Source organism: Ranitomeya imitator, chromosome 6 (assembly GCF_032444005.1).
Source record: "Ranitomeya imitator isolate aRanImi1 chromosome 6, aRanImi1.pri, whole genome shotgun sequence".
In the NCBI taxonomy this organism is placed as follows: domain Eukaryota; kingdom Metazoa; phylum Chordata; class Amphibia; order Anura; family Dendrobatidae; genus Ranitomeya; species Ranitomeya imitator.
Window position 1 is genome coordinate 417770916 of NC_091287.1, and position 21512 is coordinate 417792427.

At 44.3% G+C, this 21512-nt stretch overlaps 1 protein-coding gene across 16 annotated transcripts in view; it reads left to right on the plus strand.

Moving 5' to 3' along the window:
- The window catches only part of DTNA (dystrobrevin alpha), a 450665-nt gene that overhangs the window by 361666 nt on the left and 67487 nt on the right, over positions 1 to 21512 (plus strand). For 10 of the 16 annotated variants that reach the window (XM_069731276.1, XM_069731277.1, XM_069731274.1 and 7 more), the window contains 2 exons: positions 784 to 864; positions 15912 to 15989. In XM_069731276.1, the coding sequence (XP_069587377.1) occupies positions 784 to 864; positions 15912 to 15989 (159 nt within the window). The remainder of the gene's footprint in view (positions 1 to 783; positions 865 to 15911; positions 15990 to 21512) is intronic. The other 6 variants (XM_069731285.1, XM_069731284.1, XM_069731287.1 and 3 more) reach the window with 1 other exon arrangement.

The window sequence follows — 21512 nt, forward strand, 5'->3', positions numbered from 1 at the left end:
GCTTTGCAGTTATGCCAGAAAGGCCATGTTTACTCTGCTGAACCCTGCTATGGTTTATGTTGTTTTACAATAAACCAGCCGGTGATTTACCACAAGAAGCGTCCCTGTGTCTACCTTTGGAAGCAGCTGAGTGAGTCAACCCCTCACAAAGGGGAATATACAGAGCTCCGCATTCAGAGAACTGGTAGATCTGCAACAGATAAACCAGTGATTTTATCAAAACTACAGAAGCAGCCTAGTAAATGACACATCACTGGAGTCGGGGTCTCTCTTCTTACATCATATTGCTCTTAGGTGGGGTAGCAAATATCTGATGCCAGCTTCCCTTTAAGAAAGTGATAACATTTAGGATTAAGTCTGTATGATTTTTTGTCTTCTCATAAAAAAGAAACCAGCTAAAAGGATTTATAGTACCGCAATTAGTAACAGAGCACTATGCAGACTTTACCCGGCAGCTGTCCCCGGCACAGTACTGGACCTATAGCTAGTTTTATAGCATGAAGGGCATCCAGATGCCAGCCCTCTGACACCACTTACGCAATGTGAAGAGCTGGAAGCAAAGAGCAGCCTGTGACCGTCACAGAGATCCGCGAGCACAGGAAAGCGGAAACTAAAGCTGCCTACTGTAATGTAATATGGCGGCAGCGCAGAGTGGTTATTATTATAACAAGTATTCTGTCTCTGCACCACTTCCATTAAAGAATAACACCATTAGGTAGTCGTACATTATATGCTGTGCAGTGTTCGACAAGCAAAGAATCTAAAGAGTTACTTTTCTTGTAGGCCTCCAAGACCAGTTACCAGCATGAATGACACTATATTTTCTCACTCCGTTCCCTCAGGAAGCCCCTTCACTAACAAAATGTGAGTATCAGTCATGTACACATAAACCATGCGCAGTATATACCAGTGGATTAGTGATCGGATGCCCGCTCGCTTGTCATATTGTCTGCCGCATCTGTCTTATCTATATAATGATGGTACACAATGTACTGCATGGATAACTCCGCCTGTGTCTTGTACCTGGGAAGTAAATATAATGCAGACTAGAACTGCGGGCCCAACTCATCACAGCTTTATCTACAGAATTCTGGTATAAAAATCTTTGAAAAGTCACTTTTGTGCAACACGAGATTGTGCAAAAATGTGGTGACTTTTGGTATTTTCACGTCATTTTCACCCAGCTCCGCCAAAGTGGGCAGTGCAGGAGTGAGAAGACCCCCACTTGTCAAATTTATAACCAGCAGCAGTGTTCCTGATGCTCCAAATCTTACTCCGCTCCCGTGTGCCTCTTAGTGAATCGAGAGACTCACACTCCATTTTGCGTCTTATCACGACCAGTGTGGGGGCCTCACTGATTAAAGAAGCTGTACGGTTATAACCTACAAGTCTGCGTCACTCTGTGACCTGCAGATTTGTGTATCCTCACATTGTGCGCTGCGGGCTGTAGGTATTTTCTGGCAACGAGTGGTCATGTGACAGCAAGTACGCGATTTTCACAATTTCAGCCACATTCCAACTAGACTTTATACACTTGCATTGAGCAAGGCCAGATACAGTCTAGTCGGCACGTGACCCCATGTATGTAATCGCATAGTTGTGGTCACACGCCTCCTTTCCCGCCACCAGAGAACCCTCACAGCGTGCGATGTGAGGGTCCACTAGACCAGACAACCCCTTTAACTTAATATCAAAACTAAGAATGCAAACTATTCTGCAGTACATTAGTGCATGCTGCGCGGTTTGGCCGCTGTTTTGAGACCATCAGGCTCTTACTGCATTTTCAGCTTGTAGTCTGGGTATTTTATGAAGATGCGGTAGTAGAAGATCATCTTTGGATCCACAATAGTACTTGTGACATTTTCTTGTACCATAACATGGACTCCACTGTTTGACTCATTCAGGTTACCAGACAATGTAAGTGTAACTAGTGGCATCACTGACGAGCATTCTCTGATACAGATGTATGTGTGTCAGCTGCAGAACATCCCACGGTCAGTATGAGAGAACTAAACCACTAACCTCCTTAGTTCAGTAGGCCGGACACTAAACCATTAGCATCTGGGACTGGTTAGATGCTTCTAGATCAGCCATGGTGGCAGCTTCGTAACGTTAACATAGACTGCATGTCATATCTTTTACAGTGACATTATTTTATGTCACCAGTGACTCCTCTGAAAGCAAACAGTTGGTGAGTGTTGCGCCAGATTGAATATTTTCACGGATGGACTTCGTATTTCTGTATAGCACAAGTAAAGATGAGTTTGAGATCAATAATTATCATTTCTAATCAATGGCAAATCTGTATACTGGATACACTTTTTATTCTGTATTCATTCTTTACAGTAATGTATTAAAGGGAATCTGTCTCTAGGTTTCTGCTACACCTTCTGGGAGCAGCATGATGTAGGGGCAGAGACCTTGATTCCAGTAATATATCACTTACTGGGCTGCTTTCTGCAGTCTTGAAAAAAAAACACTGTTTATCTGCTGCAGATCTGGCAGTTCTCTTAATGCTGAGCTCTGTATAACCCCGCCCACACCACTGATTGAATACTTTGTGTACACTGTGCATAGGCAGAAATTTGCCAATCATTCCTGGGCACGGGGTTATACAGAGCTCATGTAGATTGACAACTACATGGCATCAGGTTTAATAGTATTATAATGATAATTTCCTGCTGATAAAACAGCTGTCACGCTCACGCCCTGACTGGTGGGCGTGAGCTCGGGGGGTTTGTGGCCCCACTGTGCCACAAACCAGACTACCCTGGAAGGGGTGTAACTATGACAGTTGCCTGGGTTTTCACTGGAGCCTCTGATGGTGAGGACAGGCTTGTGCAGCAGGCAGCTGCCAGGTGCCACTCCAGGGTGGTGTCTGGCTGTGGCTGCTGATCCCACTTGGGAGACAGGAACACCAGGATTGGTGCGGGCATTAGGCAGGACTGGCAGAAGAGCACGGCTGGAACTCAGACGAGTAGGCTGGCAGAGACACGGCAGAGAACACAGGACTGGCTAGGACAGCAGGAACACAGGACTGAAAGGCAGGGCAGGAACACAGGATTGGTTGATGTGGTATATGAAGGAACAGGTAGGGGCCTGTTCACACTGGAGGTGCAGGTACAGATATGTAGTTTGGAGGAACAGGTAGGGACGTGTTCACACTGGAGGAGCAGGAAAGGAAACAAGCAGAAAGGAATGAGTTATGAAGAAACAGGTTGGGACCTGTTCACACAGGAGAGGAGTGCAAGACTGCAGATAGGAGTGGAAAAGCAGCAAGAGATAGCGTAGCAACAAAAGCTGAGCAGAGCCACAAAGAATGTGGAGAGAAGCTGCAGCAAGAGATACTGCAGAAGCTGAGCAGAGTGGAACCGCAAGGATTGCAGAGAGGAACTGCAGCAAAAGGTTTCTGCAGCAACGGGAGCGGAGCAGAGTAGAACAGAGCAGAACCGCAGGAGTGCGGAGCAGCGGCAAAGCCACCAAGATACAGAACAGGCAGAGCCGCAAGAGTGCGGAGTGTAAGCAGACTGAGAACACAAGGAAAGACACAGCAGGGAAGGAAGCCACAGACAAGGAGACCGAGAAAAGACTAAGTACAGACAAGGCAATGGAACAAGACACAGGGACCAGGATATTCTGCCTCCTGGAGGGCGGACTACAAGATCAAGGCAATAGCACAGAGAAAAGCCTCCAGAGAGGGAGTAACTCAGAGCAGGACCTGGCAAACTCAGAAGCAAGAAACAAACTGAGCCAACACATTGCACAGGCCCAGACCACAGGGTGGAGCAGCACTATATACAGGAGGCCTCTTGATAATTGGTCAGGAACTGATTAGACAGATGCACCTGATTCCTATAAGAACCAGAGAGTTCAGGCGCCGGCCCCCTATACACATAGCCATGAGGCATGCAGAGAGCAGAGACACAGAACATGGAGCTGGCATGAAACAGAAACCACATCATGGCCTGGAGCAGTGGGTAAGATTGTGTGAGAGATGTGAGGCCATGACGTGAAGCCAGCAGAGTTGTTACAACAGCTACTTTTATCAAAACTGCAGCAATCAGCCCAGTTAGTGACACATCACTGGAATCATGGACTATGGCTCTACATCATGCTGCTCTCAGATTAGGTGAAACATCTTGGTGATAGATTCCCTTTATGCAATATTATATTGGATATCTAATGTGATTAAGATGTAGGATAAAAGGAGCCTAAAAGCCGCCACACACTGAAGTACGACATCACTTTTTAAAAACCGAATGTATTTAACACATCATCACTTCCACCATGAATACTAAAAACAAGCCTCATAAATCCTGAAACAGATGTATGCAAGGTGGGGAAAATGTATTTGTTGTAAAAGGCGTGATTTTCTCTATACCAGCAGATATGAAGGAATAATTGGACAGAGACTAAAAGAAATCTGTTGGAAAACGTCCACCTCTTTCTTTTTGATGTGACATCTGTATTATCGGGCAATAATATAAGTAGCTAAAGTAGATTTAAAAAAAAAAGAAAGTGCTTAGTAAATGCACACAGCATGCTTACCATGGTTTTATTGTTTGTCCATTGTTTTATTGATCTTACCTGGCATATAACATTGACTGTATTAAATTATAGTGTAAAATATTAACACCAAAATAGTTAAAGAGTAACTGTCGGGTTAATCTATTCATAAATCAATTCTAGAGGTGAAAATAAGAAACCGTCTAATATATCTTATTAGAGTAAGATATCTATGTAATGTACCTCCTTGACAGAAGTTATGTCGCTTATCCATGTTATGTAAATGAAAGCTTATTACCTGACGTTAAATTCATCCATTGGTTGTATAAATTATTCTTTTGAAAGCTGAAACCCTCCGAAATGTGGTTTAGGTTAAGAAAATAAATTGGAATAAATGCAGAAATATTGATCAGTTAATGGACACAGAATGGTCAGATTTTGGCAAGACAAAAGTTTTGTCGCCTGGTCATATAATGCACCCAATCCTAGTTTACATCCTCACCTGTGCTCAGTAATTGATCGGTTAATTAGTGTGTGCGTATAAAAAGAAACCCAACACCCCAGACCTTCACTTCAGCTGCAACTTGAGCTCTGACAACATGCCAAAAATCCACCCTGCGACCAAAGCCTGGATTATCAAGAGGCTGAAGATCAGATCAACTGCAGAGGTGGCTGGCACCTTTAATGTGTCTCAGCGTTAAGTACAAAGAATTAAAAAAAGATTTGAAGAGACTGGAGATGTGTTTGACAAGCCCAGATCTGGCAGACCCGGCAAGACAACTGCTCAGGAGGAACGTTTGTTGGTTAGAAAATCCAAAGCAAGCCCCTCTTCCACTGCAGCGAAGCTCCAACAGGCCTGGTCACCTCAAGTCCCTGTGTCAACTAGAACAGTTTGTAGGATTCTATCTAGAAATGGCCTCCATGGTCGAATCAGTGCCCAGAAGCCAGCACTAAACAAAAGGCAAATAAAAAATGGGGTGGCATTTGCAAAGTCCCACAGCCTGCTAAACAGATGGAAAAGTGGCAGAAGGTGGATTTCTCTGATGAATCTTCAGTAGAATTACACCACAGCCGCTGCAAATACTGCAGGAGACCTACTGGAGCCCGTATGGATCCAAAATACACCCAGAAAACAGTTACATTTGGTGGTAGAAAGATCATGGTTTGGAGTTGCATTCAGTATGGGTGTTCTGTCCTCACTAGCTGAGGCAGGCTCATACGTAGCTATACAGTCAGCTAAACCGCTATACCGGGGTCCAATAAGGAGACTGTGGTTGAGTCTGTGCATTATTAAACGTAGTGGTATATTGATGCGGTGAAACTGTGAACAATGATATACATAGAATCAGTGCATGGCATAGAAGATACATAATACACATGATATACATTATGCATAACATTTAGAAAGCTAGTGACTAAACTAGGAGTACAACTGGTTAAACTAAGCTAATATAGAGCAGAAATATCTATAGGAAGCATAAAGACATACCGGCAATGCAATCGCAAGGGGGATGAAGTGAAGCGTCTTTCCTTGAAGGCAAACTGAAGAAAGTGAAAGGAAAAATGGAGGGAAATGGAGGCTGAGCTACCATAATGCATTGCAAAGGAGGAGGAGAATCAGACATGGATAATACAAAAACAAGATTGAACTGCCAACATAACTCTGACCGCTAGAGGGAGCCAAAGCATCACAGATGAATAAAGGCATGAATATATCAATACTGTATACTGAGGAAACTGCAATTATGCAAGCAAATAATCAGGGTAACAATATTAGATGGCGGAGACAGAACACTCCCCGTCTGGCATCAACGGATGTCACTACTCCTTTCTTCCGAAGGCAACAATAGGACCAGTTCAGATACCGGTCTGGAAAATGTCTTAGGTTCATTCCCTTTGGTCATCCTTAGCTCAACTTTGCGGACGTTGCCGTCCTTGCTCGGGAACGTTGCGGTAACTAGACCAAGTGGCCACTGGTTCCGGTGAATCTGACAGTCTTTCACAAGAACAAGGTCACCTATGTTCAGATTAGGTTTAGTAGATTGCCACTTCGTCCGTGGCTGCAGGGTAGACAAATATTGTTTGCGCCACCTGTCCCAGAAAGTATTTGCAAGACTTTGTACCTGTCTCCATTGGCGCTTGTAGAGGTCCTTCGCGTCGAATCCTCCTGGAGGGGCACTGGACAGTCCTGTTTTCTGGGTAAGTAGAGTAGCTGGAGTCAATAACAAGGGTTCCTCCGGGTCGTTAGGAACTGGAACCAGGGGTCTTGCATTGATTATTGTTGCAGCTTCAGCCATGAAGGTGATTAGGCTTTCATGAGTGAGCCTTGCTGCTCCTTTACATTTCTCCATGTCACAAGTTCTGGTGGTCCTGAATGAGCGAGCTATATGTGTCAGGCAGGTAATGGCTCGAGTAAGTGACTTCCAACTTGAGAATCTGTTGAACCTGCAAGATCCAAGCTGGATAACAGAGGTCATTGTATGTAGTGTAGACACCTGAGGGCGGATTTCAGCATCTGAGTCCTCTCCTACAAGTTCGAAGGTGTCTGGAAAACATTCCTCAATGTACAATAGTTTTGGTCCAGAGAGCCACGTTGTGCTTCCTAGTCGACTTGCGTCAACTGCTCTAGTTGCATGATCTGCGGGATTCTGGTCTGTGGGTATGTAATGCCACTGCTGTGGGTAAACTGATCTCCTGATTCGTAGCACTCTGTTATTGACATAAACGTAGAATCGCCTGGTTTCGTTGTGGATATATCCCAGGACTACTTTGCTGTCTAAGTAGAACTTGGCTTGTGTCAGGTCGATATCCATTTCGGATGCGATGAACTCCGCTAACTCAACGGCTAAGACTGCGGCACAAAGCTCTAACCTGGGTATAGTGTGCTCTGGTTGTGGTGCGAGTTTGGCCATTCCCATGACGAAACCAATGTGGCACTGACATTTGGAGTCTACAGTTTTGAGGTAGGCAACAGCGGCAATTGCTTTGACAGAAGCATCTGCAAATACGTACAGTCTTTGGCTCTGTATCTCAGTAGATGGCACAGGGGTGTACGGTCTTGGCACATGCAGGTTGGAGAGTGCCGCTAACGAGTTCTTCCACTCTTCCCACTGGATCCTCTTGTCAGGTGGCAGAGGTGCATCCCAGTCAGATGTTTCCCTAGTTAAGTCTCTTAGTAGGGCCTTGCCTTGTATAGTAACAGGAGCTGCGAAACCCAAGGGATCGTACAGACTGTTGATGGTAGACAGGACGCCTCTACGTGTGAAAGGCCTTTCTTCCTGGCTGACCTGAAAGGTGAAAGTGTCTGATTGTAGATTCCAGAGAAGCCCGAGGCTGCGTTGCATTGGTGCGGGGTCTGACCCCAGGTCCAGGTCTCTGAGACCATTACATAGGTCTTGAGAAGGGAACGCTTCCATGAGTTCTTGGCTGTTTGAGGCTATTTTATGAAGCCTAAGGTTTGAGCAGGCAAGCATGTCTTGGGCCCTCCTGAGAAGACTGATGGCAGTCTCATTTGAAGGCATGGCTTTTAGACAGTCGTCGACATAAAAGTCCTTTTCTATAAATTGTCTGACATCTGCTCCGTATTCTGGTTCTCCTTCCTGAGCCGACCTTTTGAGTCCGTAAATGGCGACTGCAGGTGAAGCACTGTTGCCAAAGATGTGCACTCTCATGCGATACTCTGTGACTTCTTTAGTAGGATCATTGTCTCTGTACCAGAAGAATCTTAGAAAGTTCCTGTCTCTCTCTCTCACAAGGAAACAATGGAACATTTGCTGGATGTCAGCGATGAAGGCAATGGAATCCTTACGGAAGCGCATAAGTACACCCAGTAGTTTGTTATTGAGGTCTGGTCCTGTCAGTAGAACGTCATTCCGGGAGACATCATTAAACTTAGCACTGGAATCAAACACGACTCTGATCTGGCCTGGTTTTTTAGGGTGGTAAACTCCGAACATGGGTAGGAACCAGCATTCTTCAGAGTCTTTGAGAGTGGGAGCTAGTTCTGCGTGACGGTTTTCAAAAATCTTTGACATGAAGGAGAAAAAGTGATCTTTCATCTCTGGTTTCTTTTGCAGATTACGAATGAGAGAGGAGAAACGTTGTAATGCTTGATTTCTGTTGTTCGGTAGACGTGGTCTGTGGGTTTTGAAGGGAAGAGGTGCGACCCAGCTGTTGGTCTCATCTTTAACGAGTCCCTTGTCCATTACCCCTAAGAACAACTTGTCCTCTACCGACATTGCCACTTGGTTGTCCTGCTTAGTTCTCTGGAAGACTGTGCACCCTAACTGATCCTCATAGCTTCCCGACACTATACTGCTGTCGTGAGTAAAGTCTATTAGATGGTTGGGCAGTTGGATGCTGTGTGGCAGTTCCCTGACATGGAACTCATTGTTACAAGGTTGAAACAGAGATGGACGTTCTTTCTCCAATGTATTTGTCAGCATGCTTGTCACAGAAGATGGGGCGTGCATGCGTCCCAAGCATACGTTGCCAATTATGACCCATCCTAGGTCTAGCCTTTGGGCATAGGGAGCATTGTGAAGTCCATTGATATGACGTCTCACTTTATGAACCTGTAGGATATCTCTCCCCAACAGCAGAATTATCTGGGCCTGATGGTCGAGTTCCGGTATGAGGTGTGCTATTTGTTTTAAGTGAGCGTGATGGATTGCTACATCTGGCGTAGGGATTTCAGATCTGTTGTCTGGGATCTGGTTACATTCGATGATCGTAGGTAGCGGTAGGCAGAATTGTCCGTCTAAAGACTCGATCTGGTAGTCAGTAGCTTTCCTGCCTGCTGTTGTCACAGTACCTGCACACGTCTTTAAGGAGTAGGGAGTGCTTGGCCCTTTGATGTTGAATAGGTCAAAGAACGTTGATCTAGCCAAGGATCGATTACTTTGATCATCCAAGATAGCATACAGTCTTACAGCTTGGTCTCTATGGCCCTTCGGGTATACTTTGACGAGGCATATTTTTGAACAGGACCTACTGTCTATTGTCCCTTTGCAGACCTTGGTACATTGTGAAGTGATCTCTGGCGTAGCTGTATCAGTGTTCCTTTCCTCCGCGCCATGCTCACTGTCAGCTGGCGTGTTTTGTGTACTCCATGGAGCTGGGCCGGGGTGTAGAGCAGTGTTATGATCTGTGGTGCCACATTCTGTGCATTTTACACTGACCTTGCAATCCTTGGCGAGATGAGCTGTGGACGAGCAGCACTTGTAGCAGATACCGTTTTCTTTCAGGAAGCTTCTGCGATCTGGCATAGATTTTCCTCTGAAGGCTCTGCATTTCAGGAGAGGATGAGGCTTCTGATGAAGTGGGCACTGCTTGTCAGGGTCCTGCACCTTTGTCTCTGATTGGGAGCAGCCAGCAGACCTGTAATTAGAATCTGAAGAAGAAACATAAGTCTTGTGTACTGCTACAGATGTTCTGCGTGGATTTGCAGGTGGTGATGGTGTGGCATATGGTATTGCAAAGTCAAAGCTGGGATCGTTTCTAATTCTCGCTTGTTGGTGTATGAAGTCTACAAAAACGGAGAAGGGAGGGAATGGAACGCTGTGTTTGTATTTGTACGTGGAACCATGTGTGAGCCACCTCTCCTGTAGATTGTAGGGCAACTTCTGGACTATAGGATTAACACCTCTGGCTGTGTCGAGAAATGCAAGTCCCTGTAGGTCGTCCTCGTATTTGGCAACTTGGACTTCTGGAGACCTTTGATAGATATTTTAGGAAAGTCATCTATTCTTTTGAACAAGGCTCTTTCTATTACTTCTGCTGAGCCGTAACACTCATCCAGCCTTTTCCAGATCTCTTTGAGGCCAGTTTCAGGGCGGTTTATATTAATGTCTCTGATCCTTACTGCGTGTTTGACTGACTCTTCTCCCAGGTATTTGACTAACAGGTCTATCTCTTCCCTGTGTTGTAGCCCCAAGTCTCTAATGACATTTTGGAAGGAAGCTTTCCAAGCTCTGTAACCTTCAGCTCGGTCAGTGAATTTCATGAGTCCCTTGGTAACCAGTTCACGTCGTGTGAAGAACTTGGCAAATTCTGTCGTGAACCGGTTGTCAGCAGAGTATACTGGTGATGGGTCGCCCTGATAGTGATGTGAGGTGCGTTCGTACCTGTTAGTGTCCTAATGGTGGCGCCAGCCGGTGTCGTATTGCTTCGGTCTGACGTAAGGTATGTCAGCAGGGTGATTCACGTTGGTTACCTGATGAGGGGCAGGGTAGTCATTAGCAGAGTTGTTTTGCCTCACATTTTCGAGTTTGTTTCTGTCCTGAGCCTCGTGACGACTCTCGCTCACTTCGCTGGAGGTGTCGTATTCTGGTTTTGGTACTGGTTCAGGGTTATAGTTTGGATCAGGAAGTTCATTAACATACTGAGATGTGCGTTGTGGTGAGTCTTGCAGTGGGAACTCCAGACTCGACATACTGCTTTGGCTATGCAGCTTTGGATTTTGCGCGGCTTCTAGCGATTCTGCTTCGGCGAGGGCTGCGGCAGCTTCCCTTTTTGCTGCTAGACTTTCTAAGGCGGCATCCACGCGTGCCTTCTCTAACTGCGTTCTTCTCTCTTGGTCGGCTCTCTCTAACTGCATTCTTCTCTCTTGGTTGGCTCTCTCTAACTGCATTCTTCTCTCTTGCTCATCTCTCTCTAAGCGCGACCTTCTCTCTTGCTCGTCTCTCTCTAAGCGCGACCTTCTCTCTTGCTCGTCTCTCTCTAAGAGTGACCTTCTCTCTTCGTCATCTAGGCGTGCTTTTTCTAATTTAAGTTGCATCTCTTGGTCAGCAAAGCTCGCTCGTATTTTGGCGGCTTCAGCATTTGCGCGGGCAATGGCGACTGCGCTGCTGATGGATGTTGTCTTTGAGGAGACGGAAGTAACAGATCTTGTCCTATGTGATTTGTGAGACATGGTGTCTTGGGAAAGTGCTTGGCTGTGCAGAGATTGCTGCAGCTGTATTTAGTCTCTGAGTAGCCGGTGACTTGAATCCCACTAGCTGGATGGCTGCCGTTTCACTGATGAATCCCACTAGTTGGATGATTGCCGTTTCACTGTTCTGTCCTCACTAGCTGAGGCAGGCTCATACGTAGCTATACAGTCAGCTAAACCGCTATACCGGGGTCCAATAAGGAGACTGTGGTTGAGTCTGTGCTTTATTAAACGTAGTGGTATATTGATGCGGTGAAACTGTGAACAATGATATACATAGAATCAGTGCATGGCATAGAAGATACATAATACACATGATATACATTATGCATAACATTTAGAAGGCTAGTGACTAAACTAGGAGTACAACTGGTTAAACTAAGCTAATATAGAGCAGAAATATCTATAGGAAGCATAAAGACATACCGGCAATGCAATCGCAAGGGGGATGAAGTGAAGCGTCTTTCCTTGAAGGCAAACTGAAGAAAGTGAAAGGAAAAATGGAGAGAAATGGAGGCTGAGCTACCATAATGCATTGCAAAGGAGGAGGAGAATCAGACATGGATAATACAAAAACAAGATTGAACTGCCAACATAACTCTGACCGCTAGAGGGAGCCAAAGCATCACAGATGAATAAAGGCATGAATATATCAATACTGTATACTGAGGAAACTGCAATTATGCAAGCAAATAATCAGGGTAACAATATTAGATGGCGGAGACAGAACAATGGGGAAATGCGAAACATTTGCAATAGCCTAAAATATCAAGAAGTATTAGCTACCTCTTATATTCTAAATCATAAAAGGGGTCAAATTCTGCAGCAGGATGGTGCTCCATCTCATACATCCATCTGTACAACAAAGTTCCTCCAGGCAAAAAAGATCAAGGTGCTCAAGGACTGGCCAGCCCAGTCACCAGACATGAACATCATTGAGCATGTTTGGGGTAGGATGAACGAGGAATCTTGGAAGACAAAGAATCTAGATGAACTCTGGTATGTAAGACAGCACTCGTTGCTATTCCTGATGACTTCATTAATAAATTGTATGAATCATTGTTGAACCGCACGGATGCAGTCCTTCAAGCTCATGGAAGTCACACAAAATATTAAATATGACTCTAATGGCACCACAACATCATTCACCAATGTTATGCAACATACATTTGTAGTTTAAGTTAATTATTTGTTTGAATATCACATTACTTTCTGTGGGCGACAAAACTTTTGTCTTACCAAAATCTGACCATTCTGTGTCCATTAACTGATCAATATTTCTGCATTGATGCCAATTTATTTTCTTAACCTAAACCACATTTCGAAGGGTTTCAGTTTCCGCTTTCAAAAGAATAATTCATACAACCAATAGATGAATTTAATGTCAGGTTATAAGCTTTTATTTACATAACATGGATAAGCGACATTACGTCTGTCAGGGAGGGTATCTTACTAGAACCCTGAACTGATCATTCAATCTCAAAATTCTGAGTTCATGGGGAAAAATGTGTCTTCTGTAAAACCTATTTTCTCATTACTAAGATAGGAGATGACAGTTGGTGCTCGTGAACTTCTATGGAGAGCTGTAAATTTATTTTTTTTAGTTCATTCTAGCTAGGGTGATACACATAAATTATGTCTAGCTCGATATTTGGGTTTGTCATGAAGTTTATGGCTAGCATTGTTAGGCTTTTGTTCACACGTCCAGATCACATCCATTTTAAAGAGAATCTGTCAGCAGGTGTTTGCTATTTAATCGGAGAGCAGCATAATGTAGGGCAAGAGACCCTGATTCCAATGATATATCACTTAGTTTACTGGGTTCAGCAGTTGTGACACAGAGATCTGAGATGTAGTAGAATGTATCGGAGCTGAGAAATCTAACCCTGCCCACACCAGGCCCTCTATGTACAATGTATACTGACAGTGAGCTGCTTATCACCGGAGGGGGCGTGGTCAGACCAGAGCTCACATACTGCTGTAGTCCAGCAGAGATTATCTCCTAGTGATAACACCTTGATTGTAAGTAATCAGCAGCACACAGTAAAAAAAAGTGACATATGGCTGAATTCTGTGCCTCATGCAGTCCTCACATTACATAGCACAAACCTGCTGACAGATTCCCTTTCAGGGATCCAGTATAAGAAAAAAACACAACTAAAGCCATTAAAATTGGGTAAAAAACAGATGCACACTTTGATTTCTGCTTTGCATCTGCCATTGTTTTCTGTTTATAATGGACTCCTTTTTTTCTGGGGGTTTCTCTGCCCACCTCTATTGATCTGGGCATGTGCAGTGCTAAAAAACAGATTAGGTAACGGATGACATAACAGATGACCATCCGCTATGATCCGTTTCCTATAGACTTTAAGTGGCAAATGGATCAAGTGATTAGTCATTAGTTTGGTCGGGATCAAATCTAAGGACAAGATCTGCTTGGAGTTTTTACGTTTTCTGTGTGTTTCATTAGGTTTCCTGCTATTTCTCTGATTTGCTCCCACACGTCATAGCCTTACTGATAACGAATCTACATTATGAGTCCCAATGGGGACAGTGAGTGATGTAAAGCATGTCAACTTCAGAGCATAATGATCTGGGCAGATCAGAGTGCTGGGTTCTGGATAGTTCCATTTAATACCCCAAAGGTTGGATTACTCTGCAGATACTAAATCATCATTATCTGCCCTCTACCGATCTAGAGTCGCCTTTCCGCTCCCAGCTGGTCATTGGTGACAGAACTGCAGTCCTGACATCACAACTGCAGCCAATCACGTGACTCAGTGGTCATGCAGCGATGAACATCATGACTATTGAGTCACATGCTGCAGTCGTGACATCTCTGCTGCTGCGCTGTGAACAAAGACCGGCCGGGGGAGCAGTGAAGAGGGGCCGCTGTAGCTGCTGGGGGCAAGTTATGATGATGGCGTTCTTATCATTTGGGTCCTGCCTTCGGAGTATTATGTTTCAGGAAAAAAAAACTTCAAGTTGGCCACCAACACTTTTCCCTTTACTGCATGCTGTGAGCAGTATGGATTGTCTACATTGTGACTCCTTTCGAGTCCCTCCGGCTTCTTGGTTCTGTGATTGCCCTCTGGTGTTTAGTAGGCCTCAGCCGTTAGTGATCTACCTGGTCACATGACTGATACAGCCTGTGATTTGCATCTTGAAGGTGGTATCCACTTTCAGGAAAGTGGGCCCCAAAGTGTGTAAAATACCTAAAATAACAACCTGTGAGTCTACCAGCACCTCCACATGGTTCCCCTCCTCCCTCCGTGCCAGGAACACCGACATGGGCCGCTACTTTCACACATCAGGCAGAATCCGTCTAATGTTTAAAAAAACGGATCCGTTGCAAATAGTGTAAAAACTGATACATCGGATCCATTTTTTTGCCGGATCCAGTTTTTATTTTAAATATGGAGTTTACATTGACTTCCTGGAAAAGAGAGAGAGAGAGACCGCTTGTAAAACTGGATTCGGAGGCTGGATTCATCTTTTCACATGTCCGTTTCACACATTTTTGGCCGGACGAAAAAACGTTCATCTGGACGTTTTCTCCGTCCGCTGGAAACAGTTATTTGGACGGATCCGGAAAAAAACGGATGAAACGTGTGGCAATCAGGTGCAATCCGGCGCTAATACAACTCTATGAGAAAAAAACGGATCCGGCGCAAAAAAAAGGGATCCATTTTTTTTTTCGAAACTTGCCGGATTGTGCCTGAAACAAAAAACCTGATGTGTGAAAGTAGCCTGACTCCCCTGGACACAGCAGCTTCTTCATGAGCTCCCTCTTCCTCACTCCTCCTCCACGCTCCTGCGGAGTGCCTAGTGCACATGCTCCCTTGTTCTTAAAGGGGCAGCACGCGCATATGGTAAAATGCCCCCAGCTAACAGCTGGCATCATTTCGGTGTATAATACAGCAGTGCTACATAAATAAAAGGTATAGACGAAGATAAAAATGTAATGTAATGATGAGTTTCAGAATGCACGTGAGCAAAGTCAGCAAATCAATGGATGACCAATGCTGACTTGTGGCATCTGATATTGGAGAATTAATATATAGTAGTTATTAATGCAGCTTTAAATTGAGGCCAAAGTAACCAAACCAGAATCCAAGTGTCTCACAACTAAAAATCTCGCTGCCTCCTGATTATTATTTTGCACATTAGCTTGACAGTGGATTTCGGATCAGAATCTCATGTCTGTGGTCGGCTCCATTACCTAATTCTCTTATTACCTAGATATAAAGCGGACTGCTTCTTTCTCACCTAGACTACTTTACTTTGGCTAATGAATATCAATCATCCCCGTCCTCTTCTGTTCGATTTCTTTTGACATGAAATGATATTTTGGGCTTCATTTAATTCTCTGTAACCAGTGGAGCGATTACTTTACATTCTGGAGCGTTCATTCACCACTTGTTTATCGCGCCCCTTTGTTCTTCATGTGACAATGTTCTGTCTCGTTAACCAGCTCTACTCAAAAGACGTCCGATACAGAGCAGAGCAGACAGCTGGCTATGGCTGCTCCAACATTGCTTAAAGGCAAGGGGTAAGTTTCCCATCGGCCTGTAGACCTTGGATGTGCATGCTGTGCCCTAGAGCAAGCAGGCGAGTAGCGGTGCGTTAATCCCACTAATCCATACTAATGACCGCGCAAGTAGTACCGAAGTCTGGCATCATTTCCAATAGTCACAAACGTGTCATTAACTGGATTGGATCCCTGTAAATGAAATTATTTCTACTAATTTTCTGCATTTATTGTAAAAAGTTATGATCAACAGATTGCTTAGGACCGAAATAAAGGACGTCTTTATTTTTCTTTTTTTTTGCTATTGGTTGCCGGTGTATATAGCTCAGTCCTATTCACTGACATGGGGAACAGCTAGTATGCCAGATATAGCGTTATTCAGCTGTATCACTAAGGGTAAGTTCACACAGGGCGTTTTTGCTGCTTTTTTTTCTGCAGCTAAACCTGATCTTCTTGGCAGGAAAGAAGCTGCATAAAAAACGCAGGTTTAGGTGCGTTTTTGTTGCGTTTTTTAGTGCGTTTTTCTCCCTTTGTCCATGTTAATGTCATTGGATTTTCAGCAGCAAAAACAAAGCAAATAGCAATAGCTGCGTTTTTGCTGCTTTTTTCTCATCACCCATTCAAGTCAATGGGTGAAAAAACGCAGCAAAAACGGTGAAAGAAGTGACATGCTCTATGTCCAAAAAACGCAGCAAAGCACAAAATACTGATCAAACAAAAAACCATTGTGTGTGCATGAGATTTCTGAAATCTCATAGGCTTTGCTGGTACTGTAAAAAGCAGCTGAAAATTAGCATAAAAAGCAGCAAAAAAACACAGCAAAAACGCCCTGTGTGACCTTACCCTAAGACCGCGCTGTTTTCCCAAAGCTCTCAGATTCATCTCCGTTGTAGCCGTGAGCTTTGCTGACAGTGAGGTTTCCTATGGGATTACACAGGAGATCCAAACAATCACACTATTATCATAGCGGCACAATGTCTTCCCCTCTCCGCTGCTCCACCTGCTGTTGTCATACTTGTCTTTTGTCACCTGATTAAAGCCAATTTGGCCCTAGAAAGCAGGAAGATTTAAAGGCCAAGGTCTCTTCACATGTGGTCAGAGTGGCCGACTCTCCTCTCTCCAGTGAGACCCCTCTCCTCTGTACCAGAGGCGTAGTTGCTACGATAATCAGCCAGTTTTCGGCCTTTTCTGCAGCAGTAGTCCCTTATAATGAGGCGGTGTGGCGTGGAGGGCGCAGACAGTGACTGCTTGAAGTTTTCAGGAGCAGCAGGATATACAGAATGACCTAATAGCGGCGTCCTTCCTGAAAAATCCCTCCTGAAAATGACTTTTTCTGCTCTTCTGGCCTTATATTATAGCAGTCAATGTGACACTATGCGACCCCGGTGAGTACAGTACCTCCATTGTTAGTGTTTGCCAGGGCTATCTAGTATTACATCTTACAGCTGCCTTTTGCAAATTTGTAACCAAGCTTGAGTTTCATGACGGTGAAAGAAGCTTTTAATATAATAAGGCATTTCATATGTACCTGCATGGTGTTACCATGGACTGGTGGGAACTGGTATTCCTGATTTCATGTAATTCCCTATTGGGAAGTGGACTGGTGGGGACAGGTATTCCTGATTTAATGTAATTCCCTATTGGGAAGTGGACTGGTGGGAACAGGTATTCCTGATTTAATGTAATTCCCTATTGGGAAGTGGACTGGTGGGAACAGGTATTCCTGATTTCATGTAATTCCCTATTGGGAAGTGGACTGGTGGGGACAGGTATTCCTGATTTCATGTAATTCCCTATTGGGAAGTGGACTGGTGGGAACAGGTATTCCTCATTTAATGTAATTCCCTATTGGGAAGTGGACTGGTGGGGACAGGTATTCCTGATTTCATGTGAATTCCCTATTGGGAAGTGGACTGGTGGGGACAGGTATTCCTGATTTAATGTAATTTCCTATTGGGAAGTGGACTGGTGGGGACAGGTATTCCTGATTTCATGTAATTCCCTATTGGGAAGTGGACTGGTGGGGACAGGTATTCCTGATTTAATGTAATTTCCTATTGGGAAGTGGACTGGTGGGGACAGGTATTCCTGATTTTATGTAATTCCCTATTGGGAAGTGGACTGGTGGGAACAGGTATTCCTGATTTAATGTAATTCCCTATTGGGAAGTGGACTGGTGGGAACAGGTATTCTTGATTTAATGTAATTCCCTATTGGGAAGTGGACTGGTGGGAACAGGTATTCCTGATTTAATGTAATTCCCTATTGGGAAGTGGACTGGTGGGGACAGGTATTCCTGATTTAATGTAATTCCCTATTGGGAAGTGGACTGGTGGGGACAGGTATTCCTGATTTAATGTAATTCCCTATTGGGAAGTGGACTGGTGGGGACAGGTATTCCTGATTTCATGTAATTCCCTATTGGGAAGTGGACTGGTGGGAACAGGTATTCCTGATTTAATGTAATTCCCTATTGGGAAGTGGACTGGTGGGGACAGGTATTCCTGATTTCATGTGAATTCCCTATTGGGAAGTGGACTGGTGGGGACAGGTATTCCTGATTTAATGTAATTTCCTATTGGGAAGTGGACTGGTGGGGACAGGTATTCCTGATTTTATGTAATTCCCTATTGGGAAGTGGACTGGTGGGAACAGGTATTCCTGATTTAATGTAATTCCCTATTGGGAAGTGGACTGGTGGGAACAGGTATTCCTGATTTAATGTAATTCCCTATTGGGAAGTGGACTGGTGGGGACAGGTATTCCTGATTTAATGTAATTCCCTATTGGGAAGTGGACTGGTGGGAACAGGTATTCCTGATTTCATGTAATTCCCTATTGGGAAGTGGACTGGTGGGGACAGGTATTCCTGATTTAATGTAATTCCCTATTGGGAAGTGGACTGGTGGGGACAGGTATTCCTGATTTAATGTAATTCCCTATTGGGAAGTGGACTGGTGGGAACTGGTATTCCTGATTTCATGTAATTCCCTATTGGGAAGTGGACTGGTGGGGACAGGTATTCCTGATTTAATGTAATTCCCTATTGGGAAGTGGACTGGTGGGGACAGGTATTCCTGATTTAATGTAATTCCCTATTGGGAAGTGGACTGGTGGGGACAGGTATTCCTGATTTCATGTGAATTCCCTATTGGGAAGTGGACTGGTGGGGACAGGTATTCCTGATTTAATGTAATTCCCTATTGGGAAGTGGACTGGTGGGAACAGGTATTCCTGATTTAATGTAATTCCCTATTGGGAAGTGGACTGGTGGGGACAGGTATTCCTGATTTCATGTGAATTCCCTATTGGGAAGTGGACTGGTGGGGACAGGTATTCCTGATTTAATGTAATTCCCTATTGGGAAGTGGACTGGTGGGAACAGGTATTCCTGATTTAATGTAATTCCCTATTGGGAAGTGGACTGGTGGGGACAGGTATTCCTGATTTAATGTAATTCCCTATTGGGAAGTGGACTGGTGGGGACAGGTATTCCTGATTTCATGTGAATTCCCTATTGGGAAGTGGACTGGTGGGGACAGGTATTCCTGATTTAATGTAATTCCCTATTGGGAAGTGGACTGGTGGGAACAGGTATTCCTGATTTAATGTAATTCCCTATTGGGAAGTGGACTGGTGGGGACAGGTATTCCTGATTTAATGTAATTCCCTATTGGGAAGTGGACTGGTGGGGACAGGTATTCCTGATTTAATGTAATTCCCTATTGGGAAGTGGACTGGTGGGGACAGGTATTCCTGATTTAATGTAATTCCCTATTGGGAAGTTGACTGGTGGGGACAGGTATTCCTGATTTAATGTAATTCCCTATTGGGAAGTGGACTGGTGGGGACAGGTATTCCTGATTTAATGTAATTCCCTATTGGGAAGTTGACTGGTGGGGACAGGTATTCCTGATTTAATGTAATTCCCTATTGGGAAGTGGACTGGTGGGGACAGGTATTCCTGATTTCATGTGAATTCCCTATTGGGAAGTGGACTGGTGGGGACAGGTATTCCTGATTTAATGTAATTCCCTATTGGGAAGTGGACTGGTGGGAACAGGTATTCCTGATTTCATGTGAATTCCCAATTGGGAAGTGGACTGGTGGGGACAGGTATTCCTGATTTAATGTAATTCCCTATTGGGAAGTGGACTGGTGGGGACAGGTATTCCTGATTTAATGTAATTCCCTATTGGGAAGTGGACTGGTGGGGACAGGTATTCCTGATTTAATGTAATACCCTATTGGGAAGTGGACTGGTTGGGACAGGTATTCCTGATTTCATGTGAATTCCCTATTGGGAAGGGTTTGCAGGCACTCTGCTCGTATACAGCATCGCGTTGAGTTGATCGTTTCCACACAGATATTTTAATAGGATAGAATGACTCCTTTATCTGTTTTGATCTTTGCAAACTAAAACCTTCCTATAAAGGAGTTATCTTTGCCATTCTGGTGATGGGGCATGACTGTTATTTCAAGAGCTTTCCAAACAACGATTCTACAATAAGATATTTTGTAAGTTAAACTGTGCCTCCATTTATAAAAGAAAAATAGAGGGAAGGAGATTGCCATCAAAGAATCTGTCAGCAGCTTTTTGCTATATATTAATTCTGAAGAGCTGCATGAGGTAGGGACAGAGACCCTGATTCCAGTGATGTCACTTAGTTTACAGAGTGCAGCCGTTGTGATCGAATCACAGTTTTCTCTGCTGCAGATCTAGCAGAGCTATGAATGCTGAGCTCTGTATAACGCCACCCCTTACCACTGATTGGCAGCTTTCTGTATACAATGTATATTATCAGAAAGCTGCTACTCAGTGGTGTCGGCTTGGTTGGACTAGGAGGCACAAGACACCTAGTTTTGTAGTGATAATTTCCTCCTGATAAAACACTGATTTTATTGAAACAGCAAAACACAAGACAGTAAGTGACATATCACTGGAATCATGGTCTTGCCTCTATATCATGCTGTTCTCGTATTGAATCGCAGCAATCTGCTGATAGATCCTCTTTAATTACTATATTAGGGTATTTTGCTTTTAAACTTCAATGTGGACTCGCTGTGATTTGTGCCGAGAGCTGCATCTACCTGGACAGGAGCAGGCATTTGAGTATGGAAGGTCCGTAGTGGTGGCTTTTGCACGAATGATGATAGTCTAGGGGTCATTAAAGGATGCTCTTTCTCCGAAAGTCTAGTTAGGTGCAGCCTACAGCATGGACCAACCAAAATTTATAAGATGCAAAATACCCAAATATAATATAGTTGAAAAAAATATGTAGCTTTCTCGCTAAAAAGAGAAAAGTGTGAAGTCTGTAGTGACACCAAGTAAACATGGATGATTTATGATGCAGGGTAGGTATGGATGATGGCGCCAGCCATATTGTATATTCGAGACCAGAAGCGAGACACCCACAGACAGGTCTACTATTCATGCAACTTATCGCCCACAGAGCTGCTCCCCTGAAACAATTGGCAGGATAACTAGGGACCATGTGTGCTACCTGCACAGGAACATGAGCCAGCGTACGAGGACTTTATTCC